Here is a 20,275-nt window from a genome sequence, read left to right as displayed (position 1 = left end):
TGGACAGTGTGTTAATAACATCACCATGCCATGCAAGATGTGCCTGATAGTGAGTTGTGGCACAACTGTTCTGATAGCCATCAACTTTTAAATCTGCCCACAGGATCAGGAACCCACGTTTTGATACATAAGCTAGGACAAAAAGTTGTGGCTGAAAAGGCTACTGGCCACGGTGGGGAGGTTACTATTGACTCATTAAATGGACACAATATACTAATTGCATTGCCTTCTACATATTTTGTGTTTATACCTATGAATTACACTGCTGCCAGGGAAGCTGCTTTTTGCAGTGGGCAGTGGTCATTACAGACTCTTAAATGACTGCTTTTGTGGCACAGTGGTAGCATGGTCAGTACTAACAGGAAGAAACAGATCAGAAAACATTACTGAAGAGGAGACATAAAGAAGCTAAGAGCAGGTGGAAGGGGTGCCACGCTGTGGAAAACTGTCCTCCATGTTTGGCATTTGAGTATTGAAACCAGAGTAAGCATTTCAGTAGAGGAAGGGGACTTAGCAGGTAAAGCACCAAGCCACACTTCTTCCCAAGGATCAAGTGTTTAACAGTTGCTCTAAGCAGGATGACTCTCCTTTAATGGTGTTAGTAACCCCAACTAAGACCACTGTTTACCAAGCAAGACTTGGATGGAAGTAAAAGAAAAAAAAAATGCAGAGGGAGTTGGTACACACCTTTAATCCCAGCACTTGAGAGGCAGAGGTAGGAGGATTGCTGTGAGTTCAAGGCCAACCTGAGACTTCATAGTGAATTCCAAGTCAGGCTGGGCTAAAGCAAGAGATCTTACCAAAAAAAACAAAACAAAACAAAACAAAACTCCCCTTGCCCCCTAAAAAGAATTTATGTGGGAGAGAATTTGAAATTTGGACTAGCATAGTTTAGAGAAACATCATAATTTTTTTTTCAAATATGTTAGGTTCCTAGTGTGCTAGACTATTACCAACTCTTGAAATTGTCTTTCACTTCAGCTTTAATTAAAATCATGGCTATAATCATTACATTTGTACAACTTCTCTCTTGTATGAGGTTTGAACTCCTACTAAAGATTTGGCCACACTCTTTACATTCATTGGGTCTCTCATAGGTATTGTAGCTACCTTTTGTTGCTGGGATAAAGCACCTGACCAAAAGCAGCTGATGGGAGGAAAGTTATATATTTTAGCTTACAGTCCCAAGGGGAAACTCCATGATGTAATGGGAAAAGATGGCAAGAGCAGAGGCTGAACATCATCTCTTTGCCATCAGATGGAAAACAGCCTCAGGAAATGAGTGGAGTTCTACCCAATGAGAGCTAGCCATAACATCCCTAAGTCTGCTTCCAACACACTTCCTCCAGACTCCACCCCACCAAGTTTCCATCAGTTGGGAATCAAACATTCAGAAGACATGAGTTTAAAGGGGGCACATTACTCAAACCACCACATTTTGCCCCTGGCCCCCATCAACTGATGACCATCCATGATCTAAAATGCAGTGCATTCAGTCCAACTTTAAAAGGCCCCTAAATTTTTCAGTCCCAATACCACTCAATCATCCCCAACATCCAAAGTCTCTTAATTGAGTTGTAAAGCCAGAAATAGATAATGTGGTGAAGAGTAAACAGTCAAAGTGTAAAAGGCAGCATTGGCCATGGAAGGAGAGACTAAACCAACACAGAATCTAAAACAAATGGGGCAAACATCAAACCCTATAGCTCCAAGCCCAGTATCCCTGATCAGTGATGAAGTCTCTGGAGTTCCAATTCTGCCCCTCAAGCTGGACTGCTTACAGCATGAGGAACAATGAATGCCAAGCCAGCAGTTTGCCTTGGTAGCCATCACATAGTCCTGGCTGAGATCTCCAATGCAACTCATGGTTTATTCTTGTGATGGTTAAGGTGTTGTCAACTTGATCTGTTTAGTAATCCACAGAAATCTTTTTTGGGTGGGTATCCGAGGTTGCTTCCAGGAAAGATTAACTGAAGAAGGAAGTCCCTCAGAGTGAGCTATTCCTCCATAGTGGGCAGCCCCTCTCATATGGGAACTTTTTATAAGGAAGCTCTGGGTAAAAAGAAGCCCTCTTCCTTCCACTTGGCTACCAGAGCTGCTTGCTGCCTTCCAGCAGACTAAAGACCAGCATCAACTGAAGACCCAAGTGGACTGAAGGCCAGTGGCTCCTTAGGAAGCCTACAGGTCTTCAGTGCTGGATTGGGACAGATAAAGCATCTAGCCACGTGGACTGAGCAGCTACCGTTCCTTGATTCTCAGACCTGTAACTGCTATTGGACTACCATAAGCTGATCCAATAAATTCCCCTTTTAATATAATTCATTCTAGTGGTCTGTTCCTATAGAGAATCCTGACTAATATAATCCTCATGGCTCCTTGAGACTTCCATGCAAGAACTTCCAACAAGCCTGCCTATCTGACTGTCAATGGCCATTTCCAAAAAACAAACCCATGCTACAATTCCAATAACCCTCTTTCCTGCATATGTTACAGCCCACAGTACCAGGAGAGCTACAAAGTCTTTTAATAAAGAGGGGAATAAGGCCAACTTTGAAGAACAGGACACTCCTTCAGGATGTGGGCCCCTACTTTGAAAAGAATCAACATTCTTTCTGTTGTCCAAAACAGAACAGCTGTCCCAATCTCAATGGTTGTAATCACTGAAATAATTACAGTTGAATGACTGTTGTCTCCAGCCTGAAACTCTCATTTTCCTGTGTTATATCCTTCTGCTCAAACCAGCCGATTTCTACACAACACAACCCTGTACAAGTTCTCAGGACACAGGCAAAATGCAGCAAGCCTATCACACATACTTCCTTTAGCCCAGTCCAGATAAAGCTCTTTATCCCCTCATAAGATAAAGTCTGTAAAAGCCCATAGTTTTTTACTGTATTTAGGTCTTTCAGCTCTCACTAGGACAGTCCATCAATCTCTGTTAGAGCACCACAAGGCATCTTGTAGACCAAGGTTTCAAATTCTTCCACATGACTTCTAAAAATAAGTTCCAAAAAGGCAAAAGCCACAGTAACATTTTTTGCTGCAATGATCCCACTCTTTTGGTGCCAATTTTCCGTTGTTACCTTCTCATTGCTGGTAGAAACACCCACTGACAAGCTAGGGGATAATAAACAATTAAGATCCAGTCCCAGCCACACACCTCTCCAGCAAGGCTCCACCTCCCAAATTGCCATGAGCTAGGAATCAAGCATTAAGAACACATGAGTTTCTGGTGGACACCCAATTCAAACTGCCACATTGAATTTCTCTCTAATATTAGTTCGATGGTATACCACATAAGGACTGACCACATGTGAAAAGGCTTGGCCACATTCTTTTTTGGGGGGCAGGGTTTCGAGGTAGGTTTTCACTGTAGCTCAGGCTGACCTGGAATTCACTGCGTAGTCTCAGGGTGGCCTCAAACTCACTGCAATTCTCCTACCTCTGCCTCCCGAGTGCTGGGATTAAAGGCATGCACCACCATGACCAGCTTGGCCACATTCTTTACACTGGTAGGTTCTCTTTACAGTATGAACTCTCTGGAAATCAGTAAGGTTGTAACAGCCTCCAGTGGCTTTAACATATTCTTTACATTTTTAGGGCTTTACTCCAGTATAAATCATGTGATACCAATTCAGGATTAAACCATTGTTAAAGGTTTTTACACACACTATGTTTATGGATATTCTCTCCAGTATGAGTATTTTGCTATTGAGCAAGGTTTTAAACCATACTAAAGATTTTACCACAGTCTACACTTGTAGTGCTTCCTTCCGGTGTAAGTTATGTAAGGGTGGAACACTTGCTACAGAATTTGCCACATTCCCCATTATCAGTGCTTTGGTGTCCAGTAAGGAGTGAGCTTTAAAAGCTTGGCTACTACCATCGCATTTGTAGGGCTTCTCTCTAGTATGAATCATGTAATGCCGTCGGAGGTGTGCATTCATCTTGAAGGTTTTGCCACATCGTTTACACTGATAGGGTCTCTCTCCAGTGTGAGTTCTCAGATGTCGTTTCAGGGATACAGTAGTTTTAAAGGCTCTGTCACATTCTTTACATTTATATGGCTTCTCTGTAGTATGAACTGTGTGATGTTGACTAAGGATTGAACTCTGGTTAAAGGCTTTGCCACACACTTTGCATTGGTAGGGCTTTTCTCCACGATGAATAGATTGGTGTCGAGTAAGGTTTGAAATAATAAGAAAGGTTTTACCACACTCTTTACATTCATAGGGCTTTTCCCCAGTGTGTATTTTCTGGTGTCGATGAAGTATTGAAATAGTGACAAAAGTTTTACCACACTCTTTACATTTGTAGGGCTTCTCTCCACTATGAATTTTCTGATGTTGAGTAAGGTATCGATAACTCTTAAAAGCCTTGCCACACTCTTTACATTCAAAGTGGTTTTCTCCAGTATGTATTTTCTGGTGTCGATGAAGTATTGAAACAGTAACAAAGGTTTTATTGCACTCTTTACATTTGAACGGTTTCTCTTTGTTATGAATTTTCTGGTGTAGAGTAAGATATGAGTAAGTCTTAAAGGTTTTGCCACATTCATTACATTTATAGGGCTTTTCTACACTGTGAATTTTCTGGTGTTGAGTACATTTTGCTGCAGTATAAAAGCTTTTACCACATTCTTTACATTGAAAGGATTTCTCTCCACGATGAATTTTATGGTGTATAGTAAGGTATGAATAACTCTTAAAGGCCTTGCCACATTCTTTACATTGGAAGGGTTTCTCCCCAGTATGAATTTTCTGGTGTTCGGTAAGGTTTGAAATAATAGCAAAGGCTTTACCACAGTCTTTACACACAAAGGGTTTCTTTCCAGTATGAAGATACTCATGTCGAGTGAGGATTGACTTTCTGTAAAAGGCCATGCCGCATTCATTACATTTGTAAGGCTTCTCTTCACTATGAATTTTCTGGTGTACAGTAAGGTACGAGTAATTGTTAAAGGCCTTGCCACATTCTTTACATTTGTAAGGTTTCTCTCCACTATGAATTTGCTGGTGTCGAGTAAGTTTTGTAGTAGTAAAAAAGCTTTTACCACACTCTTTACATGCAAAGGGTTTCTCTCCAGTATGAATTTTCTGGTGTACAGTCAGATATGAATAATTGTTAAAGGCCTTGCCACATTCTTTACAAGGAAAGGGTTTCTCTCCACTATGAATTTGCTGGTGTCTAGTAAGTTTTGAAGCATCAAAAAAGGTTTTACCACACTCATTACATGCAAAGGGCTTCTCTCCAGTATGAATTTTCTGGTGTCGAGTAAGAGATGAATTATTGTTAAAGGCCTTGCCACATTCTTTACATTTGTAGGGTTTCTCTCCACTGTGAATTTTCTGGTGTCGAATAAGGCTTGAACTTTGACTAAAAGTCTGGCCACATTCTTTACATTCATAAGCCTTGTCAACACTGGGAGTGCCATGAATACTTTTTGAGCACTGACGAAAGACTTTCCCACATTTACTTCCTTTGTAAAGGTTCTCTGGACTACAGTGATGTTTATCAGAATTTGAGCCATGGTTAAAGGTCTTTTGTGTGTCAGTGCATTCATTATTTTTCTCAGCAGCATGAAAATCCTGGTAGTTATTTACTGTAGAAGCCTGGCTAGTGGCTTGTCTAGTTGCATTAAATAGGCACTCTGCTTGCAAAGTGTCTTTATCTGCATTTTTACTTAGCAATAATAGATAAGAAAAGATACTCCCAAATTCATTAAAACTGTCTATTTTAGTATACAGAGTACTTGTTTTTTGATTGTAGAGTAGTGAATTTTTTTCAAAGGAACTCTCCAATTGATCACTTTTAGAAATGTGTTCCTCATTTTCCAATCTATCTATGGAAATATTTGAATGCAAGTTTACTCCAGTGATGGATGTTAAATTGTTTAAGCTAGTAACTGCATCATGATCTAAGACTCTTTGCAGACCTTCCAAATTTCCTTTCATAGGAAAGGTATATGACAAAAATTGCTGAAGATATTTATTTACCAAAAGAGATGAATCTTCAAAAGTTATTGATGTAACTTGAGGGGTTTTCTGAGATGTTTTCACTTCTGGATCTCTATTGGCAGAGATTTTTTGGCTACTGTTAGTTATCACATATTGGTTATGTCCATCAAAACAGGCTTTGTGACCTTCCCTTTCTCCCATACTTTCTGATTCTTGCCGTAATTGTAAACTATTAAAATCACAACTTCCATGACTTCTTATCCCTTTAGGAAGTGAATGCTTAATTTTCTGCTTTGATGACAAGTCTTGGGTATAACGAGAAGAAACAGCTGAAAGAAATAAAAATAACAAATTATCAAAAGTTAGATTCAGGTGAAAAGACTTTTAAACTAATATGTAAAATTATACCAGATAGGTATCATCACTGTCTGGTTAATAGTAAGCCCACAGTACCTATTGTCCCACAGGCATATGAGTTTAACAAAAATATGTCATCCACATTTATTTGTAAAACTTGGGAACTCAGAGCACTCCAGGTGAGCATAACACTTAAGCAAAGAAAGGGAAAGTTTGTGACTTCAGTCAACCACAGCTTTCTCTTCCATAACACAACACTGTAAGATTAGGGAAAATAATCTTCTAAAGCCTTAACTCTCCCTAAAGAGAAAGAAATTTGCATTTATGACCTCCTTGGGGACTGTCTGAAAACTGATTCTTCTCTCCTCTGACATGGAGTCCTGACAATATACATAATATTTAGGATGACAGTTTGTATTGAAAACAAAAGTAAACATTTATTAAGATACCAAAGAGATAACAGTAGCATATATGATCAAGAGGAGTAGGAAAGCCTGTGATTTTATACAAAGAAACATGAGGTAACATTATTAACTGGAAAAATACAAGCACATGTGGGGTGGGGAGCGAATTTTCATGGTTTCTTTTCTATTACTATGGAAGTTGTCAATAATAAAAAAATTAAAAAAAAATAAGCACATGTCCAAAGGAGACACATTATGAAAATATGTTTCACAGACTGGCAGAAGCCAACATATAGGCCTATGCCACAGACTTCTGGGACCCCAATATGGAAGAAACCAAGCTTATACACCCTGATCCTGACAGACATCCAGGACCCCAACATGGTTGAAACATGCAATACAGCTTATGTGTTCAGGAAAATGGAAAGGCTATTTCAAGACAAACCCAAATTAAGGCAAGCCTTGTCAACCAAACCAGTACTACAGGGAATTCTGAAAGGAATACTACATAGAGAGAAACAAGAAAAACAGTCTCATTCACATGAACATGTATAAGAATCCCCACCAAGAAAGAAGCAGGGGAACAAAGAGAGAGAGAGAGAGAGAGAGAGAGAGAGAGAGAGAGAGAGAGAAATACACACAAAAAGAGAAAGAACAACAATTCCATGTGTTCAATCAGATCACAGAAGAAAAAAATAGAAATCAACAAGAGAAACATCAGCAATTACACAATTCACTCAGCAAGAGTTCACTGAGGAAATAAAAAATTTTTAGTAACTGATGAAAATGGTAACATCACTAACCAGATCCTCTGGGATAAAATCAAAAGGAAAGTTTATACATATGAATGTACACATTAATAAGTCTGAGATTTCAGGGCTGGAGGGATTACTTAGTGGTAAGGTACTTCCCTGCAAAGCTAAAGGATCTAGGTTCGATAACCCAGGACCCACATAAGCCAGATGCACAATGTGGCACATATGTCTGGGGTTTGTATGCAGTGGCTAGAGGACCTGGCATGCCCATTCTCTCTGTCTCTCCCTGTCAAATAAATAATTTAAAAAAATTAAAATTCTGAGATTGCAAAGCAACAATCAAATGATGAAGCCTAAGGTGCTAGAAAAAAATATGATGCCAATCCCAGACCCAGTGGATGCCAGGGATCAAGATATGGGCAGAAATTAATGAAATAGAGACTAAAGGGATAATATACAAATCAACTAATCAAAGAATTGACTTTTGGAAAAAGTTAACAAAGTTGACAAGTCCCTAGCCAAACTCAACAAAAGAAAGAGAAGACCCAAGTAAGTAAGTTTAGAGACAAAAAAGGAGATAATGCTATGAAAGCTAATATTATAAGTTTGAAAACCTAGATAAAAGGATAAATTTCTAAATGCATGTAAAATCATTTAAACAGACCCATAATAAACAGTGAGAATAAAGCAGTAATTATGTTTCCCCATACAGAAAAGCTCAGGTCCAGACAGATACACTGTAAAATTCTATCAAACTTTTATGGGAGATCTAATACCAACACTTCCTAAATTTGCCTACAAAATAAAAAGGGAAGGACTGCTACCAAATTCACTTATAAAGCCAGTATTACACTGATACCAAAGCCAGATAAAGATACAAGAACAAAAACTACAGACCAATTTCCAAGACAAACAGAGGCAAATACTTGCAAACATTATTCAGCAACACATTAAGATTACACATCATGAACAAGCAGGTTTCCTTCCAGGGAAGCAAGATTGGTTCTGCATAAACAAATCAATAAACAACTCACATTTTATATATATGAGGGACAGAAACCAGATAATCATATCTATTAGATGCAGAGAAGGGATTTGACAAAGTTTAACATGCTTTCGTGATGAAAGTTCTGGAGAAATAAGAAATGGAAGGTACATATTTCAAAATAATTCAGGGTATATATGACAAACCTATAGCCAATATTATTCTGATAAGAATATCTGAAAACACTGTCTCTAAAATATGGAACAAGACAAGGGTGGTCATTGTTTCCACTATGTACATGTACTTCTCAAAGTCTTTGCCAGAAAAATAAAACAAGCAGATGTCATAGAAGGGATAAAATTTTAATGGAAGAAATGAAATTATCCCTATTTATAGATGACAGAATTCTATGTTTAGGTGCCTCTATCAGAAAATACTTAAGATTTAATAAATGTTTTCAGCAAACTTACAGGATACAAAATCAGCACACAAAGATCATGCATATATTCAAACAATGAATGTGCTGATAAAGAAATTGGGGAAAATATCTCATTTACAAAGGCTCAATAAAAAAAAAAAGTAGGAACCTAGGAATAAACCTCTGCAAGAATGTGAAAAGTCTCTACAAAGAAAACTTTAAGACGCTGAAACAGGAAATAAAAGAAGGTATCAAATGTTGAAGAAACCTTTCATACCTCTGGATTGATAGAATCTATACTATGAAAATATATATACCCACAGTATGCACAAGACCCTAGATTCACTCCCCAACACCACATAAACCAAGTGTGGTGGCACTCATTTGTAACCACAGCATTCAAAAGATGGAGGCAGGAGGACCAGAAGTTCAAGGTCATTGTCAGGTATATAGCAAGTTTGAGGCCAACCTGGGCTACAAAAGGATAATAATAAATAGGGCTGAAGAGATGGCTTAGTGGTTAAGGTGCTTGCCTGCAAAGCCAAAGGACTCAGGTTCAATTCCCCAGGACCCAAGTAAGCCAGATGCACAAGGTGGCACATACGTCTGGAGTTTGTTTGCAGTGGCTAGAGGCCTTAGAGTGCCCATACTCTCTCTCTCTCTCTCTCTCTGCTTCTTTCTCTCTTAAGTAAATAAATAAATAAAATAATAATAATTAAAAATGTTCTGTAGCTTTCAGCATTCCCCAAACCTCACAATACACATGGCTACTGACACTCTCTACATTCATGAGGTTAACTTTTTCCAATTCCGCACATTTTTCTAGAAGTTGTTTGCCATGGCAAGAGGCCCTAGTGTGCCCATATTTACTCTTCTTCTCTCTCTGTCTTGATATTTTTTAAAAATACAAGATGATGAAAATACCTTAAAAACAATATGAAGTTAGAGAAGAAGATACATGGGACAGAACAGAAAGCATAGTGATAAACCCTCATATACAAGGGGAGATAGATCAAGAGGTATTTACCCACCAATGTTCACTGCAGCATTATTCCTAGAAGCCAACAGATAGAGGCAATCTGAATAATCACTGATAAGTGTGGATGAAGATAATGTGGAAGCCAGAAACAAGTATTATTCAGCCGTAAAAAGGTAACAAATCTTTTACATCTATAATAAAGATTCATCTTAAGGACTTTATGCTAAGTGACATACATCAGGTTCACAAAAGACAAATGCAGTACAATTCTACATATATATGAAAAGTAAAACTTACTGGACAGAAGGTATAATGGTGTTTGTGACAAGAAAAGGGGAGACAGAGGTCAGCACTTTTTTTTTTTTTTTTTGCAATTATGTGATAATAGTTTAGCAAGGTGAAATTTTTTGGTGTTTAACTTTTTAGGTTGAAGTTTACCTTGGTTGAATAATTTCTATATACTTAACACGATGACTGGTATACTCAAAGTATTTATTTGTATATTTTATTTTATATGTTTTTGGTCATAGATAAAACAATAGAAAAACTGATCTATAACGATATTCAAAAACTTCTTTTACTGGTAGCAGAGGATAACCTTGAACCAAGACCTGATATTACAGATATGTGCCACCATGCCTGGTTTATGTTGGGCTGGGATTTGAAACCAGGGCTTCATACATGCTAAATAAGCATTCTACCAATTGTGCCCAAATCCCTGATCCTCAAAAGGTACTTTTAAAACAGGCAAAAGTAACATAGAGACATAAAATAAAGGCACTTGTTGAAGGGAGGAAGAGGTTCAATGGGAGGGTTATGGAGGAGTGGGGGCAGGAAGAGTCATGGGAGGGGATTATTATCAAATACATTGTATACACATAAAATAGTCATTAAAGTTATAAAATAAAAAACTCTGGTGAGATCATCTTAATGAACATATATATGATATTAGAAGCTTTTCTGTGGTATTAACATATTGCAGCAATTTGGAAATGTGCACCCCACATCCCCCCCCCCCACCGCAAGCAGCAGAAAAACAAACATTATTCAGATTCTAACAGACAAAGGGAAGGGATGTGGCTGTCACTCTGAATGTGTGGAGAAATCACTAGAGGGCAAGGAGGAAACTTTGAGCTTTTAAAGCAAGATAAAAAGGGCTGGAGATGGCTCAGCATGTAAGATGAATGGTGAAGTGAACACACTCATGTTAGATGTAGAGAACAATATTTCATACCACTGAATTCCTTTAATTACAAGTACAGTGAAGGATGTATGCCCCAAGAAATGGGATGGTTCAAGACAAGCATATCATGAAAATTTTCTTGTTTATACACACACCCTATTTTCTCCATTAAAGCAGGAATCATACAGAGTAGATGCTTCCAAAAGATAACTGTTCAAAAGAAGGAAATAAGCATTGGTAGTAAATCAGTAATTCTGTAGGGAAGTTGTCCTCACCTATGGAGACGAGGTTTCTGTAGTTTTCTATCATCACATCCCTATATAAGTTCCGCTGAGCAGAATCCAGACACTCCCATTCCTCTAGAGAGAAATCAATGCTGATGTCACTGAATGTGATCACGTCCTGAAATAAAAATAAGTATTCAGCATATTAACCATTGCAGTCATTAACAGAGTTCCTAATTTGAGCCAAGTTGAATGAGAGCTAGAAATTGTGACATTAGCCTTAGGTGTTTATTAAGAGACTTTTAAAATATAAGATGGAGCCAGGTGTGGTGGCACATGCAATTAATCCCAGCACTTGGGAGGCAGAGGTAGGAGGATCACAGTGAGTTCATGGCCACCCTGAGACTACATAGTGAATTCCAGGTCAGCCTGAGCTAGAGTGAGACCCTACGTCGAAAAAACCAATATACATATATGCTGGGTGTGGCAGTACTCTTCTTTAATTACAGCACTCAAGAGGCTGAGGTAGATGGATTACTATGAGTTCAAGGCCAGTCTGGGCTAAAGATTGAGTTCCAGATCAGCCTGGTCTAGTGTAAAACCCTACTGCAAAAAAAAAAAAAAAAAAGTTGGAATAGGAATGCTGCCAAAGAAACCTGGGGGAAGAGATAAGACACAATATACTCTTCTACCGGTGGGTAAAGAATTACTAACACAGGTGGTACCTCTGCAGAGAAGCAGGAGGAGTAAGAAGCTCACAGCAATCACACCATTAATACAGATCTGGCTCTAGCCAGTGGCCCCAGGGAAATGTTTCTATTTTCCAGGCCTTGCCTGAGCCAGCAGGAGCAGAGTTAATGTGGAAACACATATTTACCAAACGTGGGTACACACAATTTCACAGAACACATACTACCAGATGTAAAGTCATTACCCCAAGCACAATAGTAGTGGGTAACTTTAATATCCCATTCTCACCAAATGACAGGTCATCCCAATAAAAAATAAAACAGAGAAGCAACTAGTGTAATGGTGGCATGTCTGCTGTGGGGGAAATCAACTGCCCTCTGATTAGATATGAGGGAGGGAATTTCTTCCCAGTACGGAAAACCTAATCCAAAGCCTATGGCTGGGGATGTCATAAAGCCTAAGAGTGAAACTATTACTATTGTCTAATAAAATGGATATATTATACCCACCAAACTACCCTCTAAATACTTATGTTTATGCACATATATTAAAGCAACTCTCACTTTACAGAAGCTTCTTTTCAGATAGTGGTGACCACTGGAGTCAGTCAAAACTCAAAGTGCTGAAGAGTGCCAGCTGCACAATAGGAGAAATAAATGCTGAATCAAAATAGAAGAGAGAATAGGTGGAAAGAAGATGGGATCCAGTGAAGAGGGATTGAAGAGGGAGGAAAGAAAGGTGATGGAAGGGGATTATAATTATGGTGCATTGTCTATGTATATGGAGGTTGTTAATAAAGAGTTTGTAAAACCCTCCAAAAAGAACATACATACTAGCCAGGCGTGGTAGCGCACACCTTTAATCCCAGCACTCAGGAGGCAGAGGTAGGAGGATCACTGTGAGTTCAATGTCATCCTGAGACTACACAGTGAATTCCAGGTCAGCCTGAGTTACAGTGAGACCCCACTCAAACAAACAAAAAAGAATATATATACTAAATGCTATTGTTTAAAACAATAATTGATACATATTTCCCATATGAGAAAGTGAGGGGGTTACTGCCTGTGTAGATTGTCACTAGTACTATCACAAAGTGGAGATGTAACGGTCACTCAACACAAAGTTCTTCCATCATAACACCTCTACTATACTACAGTAGTATACAACCTCTTACAGCACCCAGGAAAAGGTGCACACTCATTTACCCACGTTGATTTGACCTGCAGCGTATATAAAATCTCAAAATAGGAGCACATTCTGAGCACTGTCATCATGGGGTTCTGGAAACCAATGTTCAGAAAGCTGTACTCCAGCCTGCCCCTTCCCTCCCAGGAGCTGACCTACAGGATCCAGGCCTGGCCCCGCCCCGCGGAACTGCTGACTGACAGGACCCCCTTCCAGCCCAGGCAGAGCTGACAGACAAGATCCAGGCCCCGCCCCTCCCCGCGGAAGAGCTGAGTGACAGGACCCCTTCCACCGAGAAAGAGCTGATTGGTGGGACCAAGATTTGGTCCCGCCCCACCCCGCGGAAGAGCTGAGTGACAGGACCCCGCCCCGCTCAGCGGAGAGACTGACTGACAAGTTCCAGGCTTGGTCTCGCCCCGCGGAGGAGGTGACGCGATGACTGTCTCCACCCAGCCGGGTCGGGGACGTCTCCCGGCGCGGGTGCAGCGGGCACTCACCATCTCCAGGCTTCCTGGGTAGCGGGCGCGAGCTGTGCGGGTCTCCTGCCTCAGGACACAAGCCCACGGACGCCCAGCAACTCCCGCCTCTGACGCAGGGACCAAGCGCAAGATGGCCGACTCAAGCGAAAGCCCGCGAGATTTTGAATGCCTGCCCCCAGGCCTGACGGTCAGCCTGATTGGACGGTCTTCCCATGGCACCGCTGACTGGACAGGACTTCCGGCTCGACTACTATAGATTTGAGATTACAGGTGACCAAATTGTCTGAATGAAGCTAGAATGAGAGTTTCTTGTCTGAACAGAAGTTCCCAGAAAAGCACTGCATCTCCTACATCTACTTTGAACAAGGCTGAATGCCAGGATAGAACGGCTGTGAGTTCAGGGCCTTAGGTGGTTGCAGGATCAGAGTCAAATCATCTCAAGTAACCTAGTGATATACTTCAGTGTCTCTGAAAAACATGAATAATGCAATTAGAAAAGCCGTAGATGGAAGAAAAATTAAAGATCAGGAGAGAAAATGATGAAGTGGCACACAACACATCAAAAGAATAAAATAAGGTGTTGGTTCTTTGACAAAACAAAATAAGATTGACAAACTTTGAGCCAAACTAGCCAAATGGAAGGAAACAAAGTAACAAAATTAAGTATAAAAAGTAGAACTTAAACAGATTTAAGTGAAATCAAGGGGATTATTTATAATCCATGTTCTTCTCTTGTTTCTACATCATTTTCACTCTGCTTTCCAGCCTTCCTCATTTACAAAGTATAACTTTTCATTGGTTTAATAAACTCTTGATCTTAGTGGCATCCCAACTTCCCACTTCCATTTACCTATGCCTTCTCACATTTTCTCAGTTATCTAATACTAATGCCAATCCCAATTCATTCCACTTCCTAATTTAGCAACTGACATCTCAGTACACATCAAACTATTGTATCCTTATGCTGAAATAGTATTTAAAGCCAAAGGGACAACTTTTAAAGAGAATTTAACAGCTGGTGGGCCTACCCAGAAATTCTGGTTGTTTCTGCAACTGCAATCTATTGAGCAAGTAGACTGCAGGTTTATATGTTGAACTGCACCACCAGGACACCAAGGAGAAGCAACAACTCAATATTCACAAACTAGTCCCACTTAAACATTATAAACACTTCTACTGGAAAAATATAGCTTAAGGATAAAAATAACGAACCCCCCCCAAAATGTATGAGTACCAATTACAGAAATGTAAGAAATATTAAAAAAGGAAATATGAACTTTCAAAAATACCAATTTAACAGTAATGAATTACAAGAGGAGTGAATTATATGGATCCCCAATTCAAAGAAAATAATTCAAAGAATAATTACAACAGTGTTTAAAGAAACAAAAGCTACAAATAACTTTATTTCATTCTTTTTGTTTGTTTGTTTGTTTGTTTATACAAATGGCGGTGAAAACATGAGAGAACCAAGATTCATTAATATGGTGAGAAAAGATAGCTGACTGCCTAGCACAAGACAGACCACCTCTAGCACCTCTGCCAGGGCCCAAGAGATATTATGATTCTAGTAATGATGTAAATATGAGTGCTTCTCTAATTGCTAGCCTGCTCCAGGAAGATGGTGATAGACATTGAAGGCACTCAAAACTCATCAAAGAAGAAATCCAGAGGTTGTAGAGAACTCACCACTAAAGTAGACTTATAACAAACCCACCAAGGCTCAGGGGACATTGCAGAAAAGAGGGTGGAAAGAGTGTAAGAGTCACAGGGTGAGAAAGAGTATTCTGAGGCATTGTCCATCCCCCCACCAGGACCCACAAAGACTGACAGATTCATGACCACATAGTGAATACCAAAAACCCCACTGAGAAGAGCCCTCAGTGGAATGTGAGCAAGGGAGAGGAAATATAAGAGGATAACCTGAGGGAATAGGACTAATAGGTGAATTGTTCATACAGTATAGTTCAAAGTTAAAGAAATAAAAAATATTTTGAAAATTACATGGTTACATGTGTATGGGTTTATGGGTATGTGTCCTCTATTCCATTGGTCTACATGTCTGCTTTGTGCCAGTACCATACTGGTTTTTGTTCTGTTTTGGTTTGTTTTGTTTTGGTTTTTCGAGGTAGGGTCTTGCTCTAGCCCAGGCTGACCTGGAATTCACTACAAAGTCTCAGGGTGGCTTTGAACTCATGGCAATCCTCCTAGCACTGCTTCCCGAGCTGGGATTAAAGGCGTGCACCACCACACCCAGGCTGTTGTTTTTAATGTGGCTCTGTAGTGTAGCTTGAGATCAGATATGATGCATCCAATATCTGTGCTTCCTGGTTGGGATTTCTTTGGATATTCAGAATATTATGTGCTTCCATATGAATGTTTGGGTATTTTTATAGTTCTATAAAGAATATAATTTAGATTTTGATGGGGATTGTATTGTATTGTATTTACAATATGAATTCTTGCACTTCAGGAGCAAGGGGAGTCTTGCCGTTCACTAGTACGTTCTTCACTTTCTACCTCTAGTGTTTTAAAGCTTTCATTATCCCATTCCTTCACCTACTTAGTTTTTTAAAAATATTTTATTTATTTATTTATAAGAGAGAGAGAGAGAGACTGGGCATGCCAGGGTCTCTAGCCACTGTAAGTGAACTCCAGATGCATAGGCCACCATGTGCATCTGGCTTATGTGGGTCATGGAGAATTGACCTGAGGTCTTTTGGCTTTGCAGGCAAATGCCTTAACCACTAAGCCATCTCTCCAGCCCTCACCTCCTTAGTTTTATTTCTACATATTTTTTGCTATGGAAATGAGATGGAATTTTTTTATTAATAACTTCCATAATTATAAACAATATCACATGGTAATGCCCTCCCTCCCCCCACTTTCCCCTTTGAAACTCAATTCTCCATCATATCCCCTCCTCCTCTCAAATGAGTCTCTCTTTCATTTTGATGTCATGATCTTTTCCTCTTATTATGATGGCCTTATGCTGAGCACTCCTGTCCCTTCTTCCCAGCACCATGATGCTTTCTGAATCATCCCTAGGTCACTGCCATCTAAAAGTAGAAAGTTCTCCACCAAAAGTGAGAGTAGCATTAATTGATAGGTATGAATATTAAGAAAAGTGCTTACTGGGAAGTTTGATAAGCATAGTATATACGTTTATCCAGACAGCAGCAGAACTTATACCCCTAGGGCTCATGACTACCCCTGTTTTAGGTTTTCAGTATCTGGGATGTATTTCCACCCATGGAGTGGGCCTCCAGTCCAATTAGAGGGCAGTTGGTTTCCACCATGACAAACATGCCGCTATTGTACCCATTGGCTCACTTGACCTGGGTGGCCAAATAGGCTTGCAGTGTCCACTGTTAAGTATCTTCATTGGTGATTTCTCTGTCTCCCATTGAACTGCATGTAGAATGGCTTCTTCCAGCTTTCTGTCAGCTGGTCTACATGGAAGAGGTTATCAGCTCAGTTCCATCTGTATTTCTTCTTTTTTTTTTTTTAATTTTTATTTATTTATTTGAAAGTGACAGAGAGAGAAAGAGGCAGAGAGAAAGTGAGAGAGAGAGAGAATGGGCGCGCCAGGGCCTCCAGCCACTGCAAACAAACTCCAGACGCGTGCGCCCCCTTGTGCATCTGGCTAACGTGGGTCCTGGGGAATCGAGCCTCGAACCGGGGTCCTTAGGCTTCACAGGCAAGCGCTTAACCACTAAGCCATCTCTCCAGCCCCCACATCTGTATTTCTTCTTTTAAGAACTCTATATAGTTCTATAGCCCATTTTTTAATTGGCTTGTTTGATTTCTTATTATTTATTTTTTTGAGTTCTTTGTATATCCTAGATATTAATCCTCTACCAGATGTATAGCTGACAAAGACTTTTTCCCATTCTGTAGGTTGCCCCACTTTTACTTAATATAGTACTGGAAGTCTTAGCCATAGCAATAAGGCAAGAGACACACATAAAAGCAATACAAATTGGAAAGGAAGAGATCAGGTTATCATTATTTGCAAGTGACATGATTCTATATATAAAGGACCCTAAAGACTCTACCAGAAAACTGTTAGAACTGATAAACACCTACAGCCATGTAGCAGGATACAAAATAAATACACAGAAATCAGTAGCCTTCATATATGGTAACAACAAACACACAGAGGATGAAATCAGAGAATCACTCCCATTCACAATTGCATCAAAGAAAATAAAGTACCTTGGAATAAACATAACCAAGGAAGTAAAGGATCTCTACAATGAAAACTTTAAAACACTCAAGTGAGAAATTGCAGAAGACACTAGGAAACAGAAGAACATCCCTTGTTCCTGGATCAGAAGAATCAATATTGTGAAAATGGCAACCTTACCAAAAGCAATCTACACATTTAATGCAATCCCCATCAAAATTCCAAAGGCATTCTTCATGGAAATAGAAAACACAATCCAAAAATTCATTTGGAATCACAAAAAAACACAAATATCAAAAATAATACTGAGCAAAAAAAAACAAGGCTCGTTGTCACCATACCTGATTTTAACCTATACTACAGAACCATAGTAACAAAAACAGCATGGTACTGGCAAAAAGCAGACATGTAGCTCAATGGAACAGAATAGAGGACCCAGATATAAGACCAGGTAGCTATAGCCTCCTGATATTTGATAAATATACCAAAAATACTCATTGGAGAAAAGATAGCCTCTTCAGCAAATGGTGCTGGGAAAACTGGATATTTATCTGTAGAAAGATGAAAATAGATTCTTCTCTCCATGCACAAGAATTAAGTCCAAATGGATTAAGACCTTAACATCAGACCTGAAACTCTGAAACTGCTAGAGGAAAAAGTAGGGGAAACCTTTCAACATATTGGTCTTGGCAAAGACTTTCTGAATATAACCCAAATTGCTTAGGAAATAAAATCACAGATTAACCACTGGGACTTCATGAAATTACAAAGATTTTATACAGCAAGGGACACTGTTAATAAAGCAAAGAGACAACCTACAGAATGGGAAAAAAATCTTTGCCAGCTATACATCTGACTTTTTGAGATACTTCCAGACCTACTGTGGCTGCTTCTGTTACTCTTACTTTGTGACCTTCTTCTAGAGCATGACCTAGATCTGCTTCCAGATATCTGCTTCCTGAGGCTTATTTGTGGCTTACCTTCAATAAGCCTAACATTTATTTCTGTACCATCCAGTTTATCCCATACACTTCATGTCAGAGTAGGAGTGAAATTCAATGACACCCTCATTAGTGTGTTTTTTGTGAGCATCTGCATATGTCACTTCACCTGCTTGCCACATGAAATCCTTTAAGTCTTGCCAACTGCAGCAACTAGAGAGATTTTCTACAATAAGCCCGTACTCTGTAGGAACAGGTGGTCCGTATTTGTCTCTGCCGGAGGTACTACAACTGCTGTATCCATCTTCACCACTGCGGCTGGACATGGCCCGGGCTCCACGATCTCAAGCTAGCCACAGAACTCCTTGCCATTCAGCTCATAAATGGCATCTTTGGCATCGTGGGAGTCTTCGAACTCCACGAAGCTGTACCCATTTTTTAAAAACTTTTTATTAATTAATTAATTAATTAATTTGAGAGTGACAGACACAGAGAGAAAGAGGCAGAGAGAGAGAGAGAGAGAGAGAGAGAGAGAATGGCCATCCAGGGCTTCCAGCCACTGCAAACAAACTCCAGACATGCGCCCCTTTGTGCACCTGGCTAACCATGGGTCCTGGAGAATCAAGCCTCGAACCAGGGTGATTAGGCTTCACAGGCAAGTGCTTAACCACTAAGCCATCTATCCAGCCCACCATACTCATTTTTGAGGTCTACTTCCAGAAGGCGGCCATAGCAGCTGAAAAAACACTGGACGTCCTTCTCTTGGACGTTGTAGCTCAGGCGTCCTATGTAGACCCCTGGCATGTCCCTGGAGGGCTGGCTCCTGGAGGCAGTCGCTGGCAGGTGCAGGTGCGGGGACTGTAACAGCCCAAAGGTGGGCCTCGCACCCTGGGGGCCGCGGAGTCCAACCACACAATGGTCATATGGTCTATTTTAGAGAATGTTCCATGTGCTGCGGAAAAGAATGTGTATTCTGTAGCATTTAGATGAAATGTCCCATAGATATCTGTTAGATCCATTTGTTCTATGACCTCATTTAATCCAGATGCCTCTCTGTTTATTTTTTGCTGGGACCACCTGTCAGTTGATGGGAGTGGGGTGTTGAATTCTGTCACAACTGTGTTTGGTGTAATCTGTGACCTTAGTTCTAATAGCATTTGTTTTATGAAGTTGGGAGCCCCGTGTTAGGTGCAAATATGTTTAGGATTGTAATGTCCTACTGTTGGAGGGTGCTTTTAATCAATATAAAGTGACCTTCCTTATCTTTTCTAACTAATGTTGGACTGAAGTCTATCTTGTCAGATATTAGGATAGCAACCCTTGCTTGTTTTCTAGGCCCTTTTGCTTGAAACACTATTTTCCAACCTTTCACCCAAAGATAATGTCCATTCTTTGTAGAAAGGTGAGTTTCTTGGAGGCAACAAATTGAAGGATCCTGCTGTTTAACCCAGTCTGCAAACCTGTGTCTTTTGGTTGGGGCATTGAGGCCATTGATATGAAGAGATATTATTGAAAGTTGTATATTTACT

The 20,275-nt window shown here is 39.8% G+C and overlaps 1 protein-coding gene and 1 pseudogene across 1 annotated transcript; both read right to left on the bottom strand.

The window, feature by feature from the left end:
• Positions 1–965: 965 nt before the first annotated feature.
• LOC101609879 (zinc finger protein 573-like) lies at positions 966–13,714 on the bottom strand. The gene is made up of 3 exons (XM_045136807.1): positions 13,635–13,714; positions 11,314–11,440; positions 966–6,286 (listed from the first exon to the last, which is right to left on the bottom strand). The coding sequence occupies exons 1-3, from the start codon at positions 13,635–13,637 to the stop codon at positions 3,753–3,755; spliced, it is 2,664 nt and encodes an 887-aa protein (XP_044992742.1). The 5' UTR covers positions 13,638–13,714; the 3' UTR covers positions 966–3,752.
• A 329-nt stretch (positions 13,715–14,043) lies between these two features.
• LOC101610158 lies at positions 14,044–19,556 on the bottom strand (annotated as a pseudogene).
• Between the last annotated feature and the right edge of the window lie 719 nt (positions 19,557–20,275).

Source organism: Jaculus jaculus, chromosome 1, assembly GCF_020740685.1.
Source record: "Jaculus jaculus isolate mJacJac1 chromosome 1, mJacJac1.mat.Y.cur, whole genome shotgun sequence".
NCBI lineage: Eukaryota > Metazoa > Chordata > Mammalia > Rodentia > Dipodidae > Jaculus > Jaculus jaculus.
The sequence above is the reverse complement of the archived record's forward strand: the minus strand, read 5'-3'. Positions and strand labels throughout refer to the sequence as shown.

Excerpts from the sequence above, each read along its gene's own strand:
- LOC101609879 (XM_045136807.1), bottom strand. Across the intron at positions 6,287-11,313 it reads CAGAAACCTCGTCTCCATAG|CTGTTTCTTCTCGTTATACC; the intron begins GTGAGGACAACT and ends TATTTCTTTCAG.